Source organism: Condylostylus longicornis, unplaced genomic scaffold, assembly GCF_029603195.1.
Source record: "Condylostylus longicornis isolate FDR11 unplaced genomic scaffold, ASM2960319v2 ptg000048l, whole genome shotgun sequence".
Lineage (NCBI taxonomy): Eukaryota > Metazoa > Arthropoda > Insecta > Diptera > Dolichopodidae > Condylostylus > Condylostylus longicornis.
The window spans coordinates 1,490,034-1,503,158 of NW_026578017.1; the positions used below are offsets into that span (position 1 = coordinate 1,490,034).

At 26.9% G+C, this 13,125-nt stretch overlaps 1 protein-coding gene across 5 annotated transcripts in view; it reads right to left on the reverse strand.

Moving 5' to 3' along the window:
* Window positions 1-13,125, reverse strand: part of LOC129611082 (GTP-binding protein GEM) — a 131,287-nt gene that overhangs the window by 22,931 nt on the left and 95,231 nt on the right. For all 5 annotated transcript variants that reach the window (XM_055524019.1, XM_055524020.1, XM_055524018.1 and 2 more), the window contains one exon: window positions 1,147-1,392. In XM_055524019.1, coding sequence (XP_055379994.1) covers window positions 1,147-1,392 — 246 coding nt within the window. The remainder of the gene's footprint in view (window positions 1-1,146; window positions 1,393-13,125) is intronic.

The following is a 13,125-nucleotide window of genomic DNA, read 5'->3' on the forward strand; positions in this document are numbered from 1 at the left end:
TTTTAAGTTGTAAATTATAACTCCTACAATGATTTATTAAAAATATTCAAATACAAGAAGTGCAAAATTTGACTTATAAAATACAAAATTATTCAATCTATTTTAACTTTTGTATTTGCCTTATTAATTGCATTATTTAGAATTTGCCTTATTTAGAAATTTGTGGCATCTTATGGTCTTTTATGTATGTATATATATAAATGTTTATATACTAAACTTTAAACATTCATTTGAATTTTATCAAATAAAAAATATCAATTTAATCTTTTAGCACTTTTCCAAAAAAATTAAAAAAAAAGTTCTTATTAGTTCGTCATCCGTCCGCCCGTGGATATGCTTAAAAAGCTTCTACACCCTTGAAGATAGAAAACTGAAATTTTATGCGTACATAAATCTTTACTAGAAACTTATTTCCCTAGATGAAAATTCCCCCCCCTCAAAATGTTATACCCCCACCCTGAACCCGTAAAATTACATTTTTTAACTATTTATTGCAAAGAAGCCATAAGCATTTTTCAAATTTTGCAAACACAGAAAAGCAGTGGCTTGCTTTTTCTACCGCGACATTTGAACTTTGATAAAACAAAAAGGCCGTTAAAATTTAGTGTTATCTAAAATCCGTTTTTTCAAATTTTCGGTGTCGTTTTTTTCTAGACCTTTAATAGCTTTTAGACACTAATAAATAATTTATTTTGCTAGAAGAATATTTTTTTCCACCTCCACCCGTATCAAGTTAAAGCCCCTCAAATTTGTAAGCCTTTTCAAATTTCTATGAATGCAGAAAACTGACGGTAAATTCCGTGCCAATAAAAAATATAAATATTTTTCTTAACTCACGCAACTAACCCTTAAAATCGAGTATTATGTTAACATTTCTTTAATTTCTTTTTTGCTTTATTTCAAAGACTGCATAAATTTTTCATCCCAAATGTAAGCAATCCTTAAAATAGTTTCGTATATGAGTGAATGTAATTCTCCTAGTGTAGTAGCTATACATAGATTGTTTTCAAAAGCAGTGTTTTCGTTTATTGAATGGAAAAGTGTTTCAATACAAACCATTGGTTTGACCCAACTTTATTATTATAAATGATCAATTGAAAATTAAGTGCTATAAAACAAAAAAATTTTTATTGTTATTATTTTTACCTGGTCCATCGTAGGCGTTAATACAATCTGAAGTTTTAAATTGTGAAACCAAAGCTGCTTTTCCAACCCCTGGTCCACCCAGCATATGGACACGAAAGCATTCAACACTATGATTTGCGTTTATATTTTGATCAATTATTTGTTGTTGCTGTTGTGGTGGTCCATGATAATGCATTGGACTCGTTGGTGCTAAACTATTACTACGTGAACGTCTTCGACGGAAAGAATCACCTCTATTAATCACACCTATTAACATAAAATTTGAAAAAATAATAATTATAATGATTTAAATAAATATGTACATAATATTAATTGAAAGAATTCTAAATAAGGAAAAAATTTAACATTTATAAAATAAAATAAATACATATGTATGCATTTATAGATAGGTGACTACAGACTTTATTCATCCGTTAATAGATCACTTGGAACGTGACATTTAAACACGTTTTCCCCATTTTGAGATTGTTTAGATCTTTAAATTTTTTTTAATGTTAAACATAATCAAATGATTGTTTACAACTTTCTTTTATTTTTAGTTAACAAAAATAAATTTTGCGCAATTTGCCAAATATAAGCAGAACTGCAAAAGATACTTAAATCTAATTATATACACATAATACATATGTAGCTAAGCATTCTGTTTTTGGAAATGATGTTATTATGAAATCAAAAATTTAATACTAATTTGGCTAAGTTGAAAATTCGATACGCAGGAATAAATATCCAATTCAAGTGTGCAATAGCCGCTCATAAAAATTGCTATAAATAAAATTAGTATATGTAGTAATACAAATACGTGGCGTTAATTGTTTCTGGTGATATTGTTACATTTGGCACTATATGATCTATACCTAATAAAGTTTTATTTATTTATTTTGTTTTATTCAATTATTTCTCTAAAAAAATAAAATAAAGTACGATAGTGCTTTGATCGACAGAAATTTGAAGATTCATTGAACATTATAATATTATTAAATCTTATTAAATCTGAACTGTATATAAATTGGACGCAATGATGTGAACAATGCTCTTAAGCAAAATTTCTTAAGCATAGCTATCGAATTAGCAAAAGGAGTCTCTTCATCTATTTCAAAATATCCATTGCATTAATAAAATATAATAAAATTTTGATTTAACTAAATTCATTTCAAATCTATATACTCTATGTGCGAGTGTGCATCTTTTATAAGTATGTACTTAAACATTTGTTTGACATTGTCATTTTTTTGTGAATAAAAACTAAAATTAAATTTCTGACATAATTACATCGCTATACATACATATGTATATGTATACATAAATAAGAAAAATAAAAGAAAAATAAAACCAAAAACCTTGGTGAAAAGTAAAAATAAAAATCAAAATAAAAAGTTCTTACGACAACATTTTATTGAGATTTTTTAGAGAGAAAAGTTCTTTAAAAATTTTGACTTGACACAAAACATCAACTTGTAGATAATCTTCAATTTCACTTTAAGTATTCGTGCGTCTTTTAACATTAATTATGGCCCTGTGCCAAAATATATCGTCATACAGACAAAAGTAAAACAATAACACACTCTCTCTTATATATGTACATACATATACAATAAAACCTAAATAAATCGTAAACATATATTACACTTACATATATACTAATACAAATATTATATATATTACACTTATAAGGTGTATACATACAAAAATACGTAACATTATGCACATTCACACATTCATACATACATATATTATGAAAAAAAGTTAAAATTTATTTGAAATTTTTATTTGTATACTTACATATACATACAAAAAACCTAAAAATAACCCAAATAAATAAACAAAAATGCGAAGAAGAAAATTTATAATGTTATCTTCAAGTACCGGGGCGATTTTTAGCCGTTTGGTTTCTAAATTAAAAGGAAAACTTTAGAAAAATTGTTTCCATTCGAATCAACATCGGTTTATTCGAAAATTTTAATTGCGGTCAAAATTTTGAGAACAATGCGGCTAAAATATCATCAATTACATTTTTAATGATTAAAAAAAGCATGTGACTTAAAGTAACCTGGAGTAATCCAACAAGGCTTATGAGAAAAGGATCATCTTTTGGGCTAATTGAAAGCTCTAAAACATGAAATTGATTTATGAATTTTCTATTTTAACGCGTTCGAAACTAATATTTTATTTATTGATAATTTCGAAAACGTAGTTCGGACATGAATCTTTTCACGGAGAAAAGGCTAATCAAACTGATCCATTTTGGAATAATCAACGTACCAAAAAAATTAAAAGTGTCAAAAATAAAAATTACCCAATATGTTTTATATAATACGAGTAAAAGTTTTTACTCGTATGTAAGTTTTTACATTCATATACGCTTTTGAAAAAATGAGAAGAGAAAATACAAAGTAAAAATTTACATTGAAAACTTTAAACAAAACGCAGGATATAACAATAAAACGAATTTTTGTTTTTAAATTTTTAATATGCTATTAAATTTTTAATATATAAATATCGTAACTTCAATAATGCGTTAAAAAAGTTTAAGTACGGTATTAATACGATTGTACTACCATCTCAAAGCTTTCAATACCTTTACATTGTAAAAAAATCTGATGTGCTCAGCATATAACCGACCGCAATGTGTATTGTCTAGTTATAAGTGAAAGTGTTACAGAATAATATAAAAATGCCTGTTAAATACTTCTTTCCAATTTTTAGGGTTTTAGTAAGCTTAACGTTAACATACCTCGAAAAATGTAAATTTGGCTCTTAGTAGAGTTTCGCTTTGTGCTACCCGAATTCCCTGAAATGCTTGCCAGTTAGTTTCGGTAACAACCAGAACTCAAATATCAAATTTCAAGAAATTCTACTAATTCGTTCCGTAGATATATGTAGTAAAAAATGAAAAATCACAAAATTTATATGTTCACGGTTTTAATACGTAGAATTTAAATATTGAATTTCAATGAAATCGGTTGATTATTCCTCTTTATATACCTAAAAATGTAAAAATGTAGATTTGGCCCGTAGTAAACGTCGAGTTGCTGACACCTGATTTCTTCCAAAAGTTAGGAGGTTTCGCAGACAACCGGGCGAAGCTTATATATGAAATCTGTTGAATATTTTCTTCATAATGATCAAAAATGTAAAACAGGCCCGCTAAAAAGTGTAGTTATCGAGGACTGCCCTATCCCAAAAGTGATCAATTGGTGCCATCGAAATAAACTTACATATAAAATTTCATCAAAATGTGTTCAGCCGAACTTGAGATACACGCGTGCACACACAGACCGACAGACCGACAGACTGACAGGCCGACAGGTTGCTAAAAATAGTTTATTTACACTTACCTTCCATACCATATTGAAAACTCCATATGCAAAATTTGTTGCCATCACATCACCTACCTATTGTATACACAATGCGGTCGGTAAAAAACTGTTAAAGCTTTTGATACATTTTGGAAAACAATTTTTACAATATAAATACATACTTTGACGTTTGTTTGAAAATTTCGATTCCAAGTTTCGTAAAAATGTTAATTTTTGCCAAACGTTATCACATAATTTAGAACATTGCATTTTTATGTAGGAAAAAAACTTAATAACTAGCACATTATTGCTGAAAGTATATGCCATTATTGTATAAGAAAAGCGTGCTCGATTTTTTCGACTTTTATTTTATGTATTCACTACGTATAGAACGCATTTATTAAAAGTGTACAATGTCAGGAGGTCTTACTAAACTTTTTGGAACGTGATATTTTGTAAAGTTTACGTTGTAAGCGCATTATTGAGGTCACGGTATGTATTACTTGTACCTCCATTTCACCAACGGTATGATATGCAATAAGGGCGTTTGGTGTAATCGGACAAAGATTTACATCTACATTTTTTGACGGAACACATTTCTTCATTTTGACAGAACGGAAGGAGCTTGTATACGAAATTAATGGTATTATATAATTAACATAGTAAATTCTCCTTACTCTCGTTTTATCGTGACGATGATCGTTTTATAACTGAGAGGATATATCGACATTTTAAAATTTTATGTTTCAATGCTGCTAAAACGCTTTAAAGGTGAAAATATGAATAAGTTTTGAAAACAACGTATCAAGCTCATCAGAATATTAAAAAATCATTCAGAATCAAAATATTTATGTATAAATTATACAATATTGTAAAAGTTTAAAAAAACCCTTCTGATATGTCCGTAGAAACCTGATCGCATTTAATAAATTTGAATGTAATGAAATTTAAAGGAAAGTAGCGAAATTAAAAAGAAAAGTTTAAATTATTGCTTTCACTATATTTTGAAAAATCGTTTTCATTAACCATATCTTCTTATTCTTTTCCCTCCTTAATCTTTCCCCCAACGAAATTTTGGTCACTCGAAGTGGGCAATGAGTTATATAATTGGTGAAATTTGTGGGAGGGATATAATACTAAAGGCCTATTGATACAAAAATGGGTGTAACTTATGATCTCACGTTTTGTTTGCGATTATCTCAAATTCGAGCCAATAAATTTGTTTCCGCATTTTGGCGTTTAAATTTTAAGATATAGAATGTAATTACAATAAAATATTTTAATGGAATTATAAATATACATATATATAAATTTATAGACGAATGTATATATGAACATTAAGTGCTTTTTACAAATTGAAACAAATTATGTAGTATAGAAGAGTTCTGTTAACATCAAATTTTATTGTTTCCATATGAAAAGAACAATTATTAACCGTTTAATTTAAAAGTTTAAATTAATGGTTCATAAAATTTCAAAATTTCAAATTGGTTCTAATATATTTAATTCTACAAATCGAAAATAATTCAGAAAATTGTTTTAAAGGGAAGCAACTGAAAAATATAAAATTTTTATTCCATTTTTATTTTCTGCTTGAACAAAAAATAATTTCAGAAAGAATAATTATTTATTAAATAAAATCGATATGAGAGAGAGCATCCATACATAAAACAGCTGCTGAATCATGAAATAAAATTAACGCACTTGAAACAACCTTCAAAGTCATCAAATTTTAATTTAGAAATTTTAATTGTGTTTATATGAATTTGTTTTGAGATTATATTTCTTGGTATATGATTAAAAAGAATAATATAAATATAACATTTTAAGTTGGAAACTTGAACAAATTTTTAAAATTGTATAAATAAGTGCAAGGTTAAAGATTGTATAAATTACAACGCAAAAATTAAATAATTAATTATAAATTTTTTGATTAAATTTCTCATTCTTAAATTTTCGTTAATTAAATTTCGATTTAAACTTAATTTTAAAAAATTGAAGTTTGTTCCGTTATGTTATGTAAATTGGAAAAACACTTGAAATGAATATGTTTGTTGAAAATATTGTGTATATTGTTCACGTAACACCAAAGAATGCAAGCTTGCCGATCGAGACTTTACGAATAAATATTTCATGTCTCAGAAAAAACAATTTATACATAATGTAACACTATTTCCTTTTCTCCGAAGTAATTACTAAATAAATAATGTGTACATAAAGAAATCAGAAAGTACTGACGAGAATTTATTACGAAAAGTAATTTCCTTAACACATATGCTTAAAATTATTTCATACTTCTTGGGTTTATAAGAACAAAATTTAAGATCGCCAATAGCTTATTTGGTTAGCTTGAATAAAAATAATTATATACATATACGAGTATATATTATTAAATAATTATGATAAGACGAAATTTATCGTTAGCTTTTTCATCTACATATATGGTTGTACAAATTTAGAAAAGCTTGTGATTTGTAAAGGAAATTTTGTAAAGGAAATGGAAAAAAAATTTTGTTCCTATAAAATAAACACCTTATTAATTTAACTACTTAAAACAAAATGTGAAAAAAACGGGTTTCAAATAGTTGTTGATTTCAATAGAGATTTTTTTTTTGTAATATTTATCAAGTGTTTGTTTTATTAGCTTTCAGGAAAGTTAAAAAGTTGTGGCTTGAATGCAATAAATTGTCAAAAAAATTGTATTTTTAAAACTTTAAATAACCCCCAGCTTTTAGAATGAAGGAGTTGGGTAAGAATTTTCATCAAGAGATGACATAAGAATACTTTTGTATGCATAAGATTTCTGCTTTCTGTTATAGAAGTCATTATGTAATAATATGAAGCTCAAATCATCAAAATTAATAATTTAATTTCTATTTTTTGTGCTTTCAAATAAATTTAACAAGTATTCGGACCGTTCTAAAATGGTAAAATTTTTATTTTTCTTTAAATCTTATGACAAATATCGCAGAAATAAGAAAATTTAATGAAAATGAATTTCATACTATACGTTAAGCATTTACAGATAAAATCATTTATAACTAATTTGCTTACGTCATAAATATTAATATTCAAATCAATCAAATATTCAAGATACTAAAATTTATATGTAGAAATTTGATTTCATAATAGATTTTCTTCCATATACATTATAATTATTGTTGTAATAGCAATTTTGAAAAGAAACATTTGTATTAAATAACTTATGATATTGTGTGTTGGTGTTGGCAAAGTTTTTTTAAAAGCTTTGATCCATTAAAATTCTCCTTTCATTTTTTTTTATGATTCAATAGATTAAAAAATTAAAAATTAATTTTAAAAATAAAATCGAATAAACACTTATTAAAACTTTGAATAAAAATAAAAATTTTTTTTTTAATTTTGAAAAATATACATACATATGTATTTTAAATTTTTACAGGGAAATTCATAGAGCTGGAACTATTTCCTTATAGTTTCGTATGATTGATTGTACACTTGCCTAAAAATTTTTTGAAACAGTCAAAATTTTGAATACTCACGGTATTCGAAATTCTAAAGTAGCAAAATTTGTTCCTTTTTTTATAAAAATTCCATGTTTTATATTTCATATGCCTGGATTATTAAACAATTTAAATTGACCTTAACCAGAACATAATTAGTTTAACCATTTTTTTTAAAAAAACATACACTGACCGAAAAAAGTATAGGCACAGTTAGAAATTTTATGTTTGAACCGAATTTCTGAAAAAATATAAACTCTACAGAAAAACACTAAAAGCATACTTTATTCATTAATTCATTCTTTATTCAATACGTAATAACAAATTTTCAAATTCAATACAGAAAAATCAAAAAATAATTAAATAAAAATTTTAACGCAAATTCAGTGCGAAAAAAGTATAGGCACAGCACATGTTGCTGTAAAAATACTGATTTTTGGAATAAAGTTATTTTTTCTGTCGAGAGCAAATTCAACACTTACAGCAGTGACGGTCGAATTCAATATTTACAGCAGTGACGGCCAAATTAAAGTGTGGCGAAAATGTAACACTGAACTGAATAAAAAAAATTTGTGTGCAACAGTAAAACATGGAGGTGGTGGAGTAATGGTATGGGGTTGTATGGCAGCATCTGAAGATGGGAAGATTGTGTTTATTGAAGAAATAATGGATAAGATGATGTACATAAATATTCTTAAGGAAAATCTTAAGAAAAGTGCAATTAATTTGGGTCTTCGAAATCATTTTCATTTCCAACAAGATAATTACCCGAAACACACTGCACATATTGTAAGAGGGTGGATATTATATAATGTTCCTGGTACTCTAAAAACACCTCCCCAATCTCCAGATATCAATCCCGTTGAACATTTATGGGATGTTTTAGAAAAAAGGGTTGGAACTCATCACATTACCTATAAGACCCAATTAAAAGATGTTTTAGCAAACGAATGGGCGAATATTCAACCAAGTATTACTCAAAATCTAGTCAATTCAATACCTAACAGACTAAAAGAAGTTTTGAAACGAAAAGGAATGCCTACTGCATATTAGTTACTAATATTTTTTTATAAATTAAGATAAAACATGTGCTGTGACTATACCTTTTTCACACCGAATTTGCGTTAAATACTTTTTTCGGTCAGTGTATGTGGTTAATTTAAAAATTTAGTCGTAAGAGAATACCGTAAGAGAACGTAAGAGAATAAATATCGTAAGAGAATAAGGAAGAAATAAAAAGAATAAATTATTTAGAGAAAAATTTTCAATATTATATCGAACGCGAAACTGATTAAGAAATTAATTTTCATTTTGCCATTCGAATCCACTCTTCCATTTTTACTTCAAAGATCTGTTTAGTTCAATCTGATAAATGAATATTCGTTTGTCACTCAATTAAAATTAAATATATTTATTCAACATTTTTACTAAAACCTCTAAGATATTTTTTTGTGTCATCTCAGACGTTTTTATTTATATCGCCGTTCAATGTAACCAAGAACTAAATTCACAAAACAAAAAATGAATGTGGAAAATAGAAAAACTTAAAATTTCAAAATGAAAATGGAAATGTAAAAACAAATTAATTTTGCCTCCCTTGTGGTAAGTAAAATATTACAACTTCAATTAATAATAAATTCAAATTTATGTGTGCATATTTGCATATTACGTCTGTGTATGTATTTTCTACAAATATTTTTATAAACATGTAAATGCATTTTATGCATTCATATAAATATACTTTGTGCATATAGGCCTAGATATGTTCAACGTAATTCAAGTTTCATAAATTTATCTTATTCCAAAAATAAATGAATAAAATTATTTCGATTATTACAAAAATCATTCTCTTTTTACCGAGGTGACTTTTCAATAGAAGCTGATCTCTTCATGCTTTCGGTTAAAGCAATATTTATTTGAGTTTATGTATTTTTGAAATGGGACAGCTTTTGGGACATATGGTCAACTTTTGGTGTATGTCAAGTAATTGCAGAACGTGTATGTCAGTTAGAACGGTTTAAAATTTTAAATAATTTTTAAGAAAATAATTTCTACAGCTTTTTGAAATTTTATATACATACATACAAATCTTGTTCGAAAATATAACGAACCATGAGCATCCTAGTGGAAATTAGGGATCGAGCGACTATTAGTTACCTAGAAATTTTATTTCAACACTTCTCGCCAAAAGAACAGACAAAAATTTTTTTAGGAAAAGTAGAGCTCGGAAACTGGGCTATTACTGGGAGGCCATATTACATTGTCAATCTTACCTGAATAAATATTCACCTTAATTCTTTTAAATTTAATATACTTGAGTTGTGTTTGCTAAATTAACAAACAAAAAAACTTTTCAGAAAAATCAAATTCAAATAATTCCGCTAAAAGTCAAATTTTAAATTATTTTAGAGATATTATAAGTATTGAGTTACTAGTATTCTTAAAACAGATTTATTAGTAATTGTAGTTATTATTATTAGTAAACACATCAGATTATTACTTTACTTTTTTAAACAAAACTCACCATATAACTTTCATGTTTTATAAGGGATACTAAATTATGCTAAGAAGTTATATGATTTACTTGTTTTATACCATCTGGATTGCATACTACAAGGCTGATTATTTGATTGTGTACTTCAAGACTGATTATTGTGATGTCTGTCCGCCTGTTGCTCTGAACCGATTTTGATAAAAATTTATATTTGAATTAACATTGTGGATGGAAAGATCCGGTCACTTTTGGGATATCTCAGGTCACTAAAACTGAAAGTATTCTAACGAATTTGGTGAAAATTGGATGTTTAATCCTCCGTGGATTTTATTTAAAGGAAAAACTAGAGGACCAACCAATTCTCATCAAGCAAAATCCATAAAATTTATTTTGTTCTTCAGCTCTGATTTATAAAAATATAGAAACACGAAAGTGGAATAGTCATTACATTAGATTCCATCGAAACTACATAAGTTTTTTGAATTAACTGCTTTTGTCAATAACACAAAATATTAAAAAAAAAATGGTATTATAAATTATAATAGTATTTGATTGTTTAGTAATTGAGAAATTGTTGATATTAAAATGAGAAAACAATAATAACAATGCTTTTGAGACTTTGAAATCATAATTTGCTTACAAAAATGATAATTATAATAAATAATAAATAATACATAAAATAATAAATTAATTTTAAAACTAGGTTTCATATCTTATAGGTCTCTGAACTACAAGAATTTTAAGGTGTAAATATAACTCTAATTTTTTAAAAAACCTTTAGAAAGATCTTTTCTGAGACCTGGAACCTAATAAACAAAAAAGTAACTACATTTGTAATTAAAATAACAAAAACCTAATGTAACTACATTTACAAAAAGCTGTCGAACAAAAGTTTTACAATACCATTGCAACAACATACTGTAAAAGAGTATTCAAATAATTCTTTTAATATTTTTTATATGTTTTTAAAAACTACAAAGATTTTGGATATGTTTCTTTGCAGGTATTAGGTCCAGTACGCCAATCTTGATAGTTTTGTTTAAAGATCTGCTTGCAGTATGTGCGTCTTCTCCCGATATCAAGGGCTTAGCTCTTTGCGTCCCCAAATGAACGCGTCAACAAGAGATAGATGGCATAGATAGAGCGACTTAGAATTGGAGTCTCAACAAGAATATGTATCCATTATGGGGGCACATGCTTCTTGCAAAAATGAACACACCTCCCCAACCCTCCAACCCTTTTATAATTAACTATTAAATAATTTTTTAAAAATTTTTTATGTGAATAATGGAAAAAGTTCGTTATATTAATTTATTATTCAATTTTAAAAAAGGAGCTATTCATTTTATATAATTATGAAAACTTTAAAAAATTAATTTGTAGTTACAAAATTTTTAAAATATCAATAACCATAAGATGAAGATATTCAATTTTTGTTAAGATTTTAAAATTTTTATCATCAAAAAAATTCTCTCAAAAGCAATAATTTCAGTCAACGAAAAAATCTTATTCAATTTTTGCAAAAGTTGAATCAAAACTTCAAAAATTTGTTAAAATTAAACTACTATTTCGAAAGCTATTGTTAGCAATAATAGTACAATAATAATAGCAAAACCAAATATAAAATAATTTTCAAAGAAAGATAATTGTAGTCTAGTGAATCAATTTTAACAACATTTAAATGAAGTTATCAAATATCACAATTTAAGAACCGCGTCTCGAGTTTTCTACAAAAATGAACTTTTCGATGTTAAGGAAGCGCAATAAACTATTTTTAGAGCGATATCTATATCTATTGTCAGACAACATGTCGGTCTGTTTGTCAATCAATCTGTTCTTCACTCCAGTATCTTAACTGGGACCGAACAGATTTACACGAAAATTTATATCTGTTACAAACCGATTTTATGTTTTTAACTATTTTTAAGAAAAAAATCTGTGTATTTTCCTAAAATATGTATGAAAGCTCTATCTGACAATACAACAAGTTACTTAACTTTTTAAAGAAATTAGGTGTCATCAAGAAGACTTTCTTAATTTGGTTATCTTATTAATATTAGCCCAAGTAAAATCTCCAACTCTTGCAGAAGAAATTACACACAAAAAGAAAACGAAAAAGAATTACATGCAGAAAAAGAAAAAAAATGTATTCTCAACTCTGTACGTATTACTCGTATACGAGTATCGTATTCGATCGTATGTATATCCAATGTATATCCATTGTATATCCAATGTATATCCATTTTTTGCACAACTTTGTGCAGCCCGCATTGTGTATACTATAAAGTAGGTTATGTGACGGCATCAAATTTTGGATTTTGAACTTTTAGAGAGCTGTCGGGCTCTCTAAAACAGCTGTCTTTCTGTCGGTCTTTCCGTGTGTGCTAGTGTGTATCTGAATTTTAACTGAACCGAGTTTGGTGAAATTTTATATGTGAGTTTATTTTGGCTATGCCATGGATTAATCAACTTTTGGGATATATCAGGCATCAGGAACTGAACTTTTTAACGGGATTGTTTTACATTTTTGATCATTTTGAAGAAAATACTCAACAGATTTACTTAAATTTTCATATATAAGATTCATTCGACCGTACGCGAAACCTCCTAACTTGTGGAAGAAATTAGGTGTCAGGAACTAGCTCTTAACATTGTACACTTTTCCTAAATGCGTTTTACACGTAGTGGATACATAAAATAAAAGTCT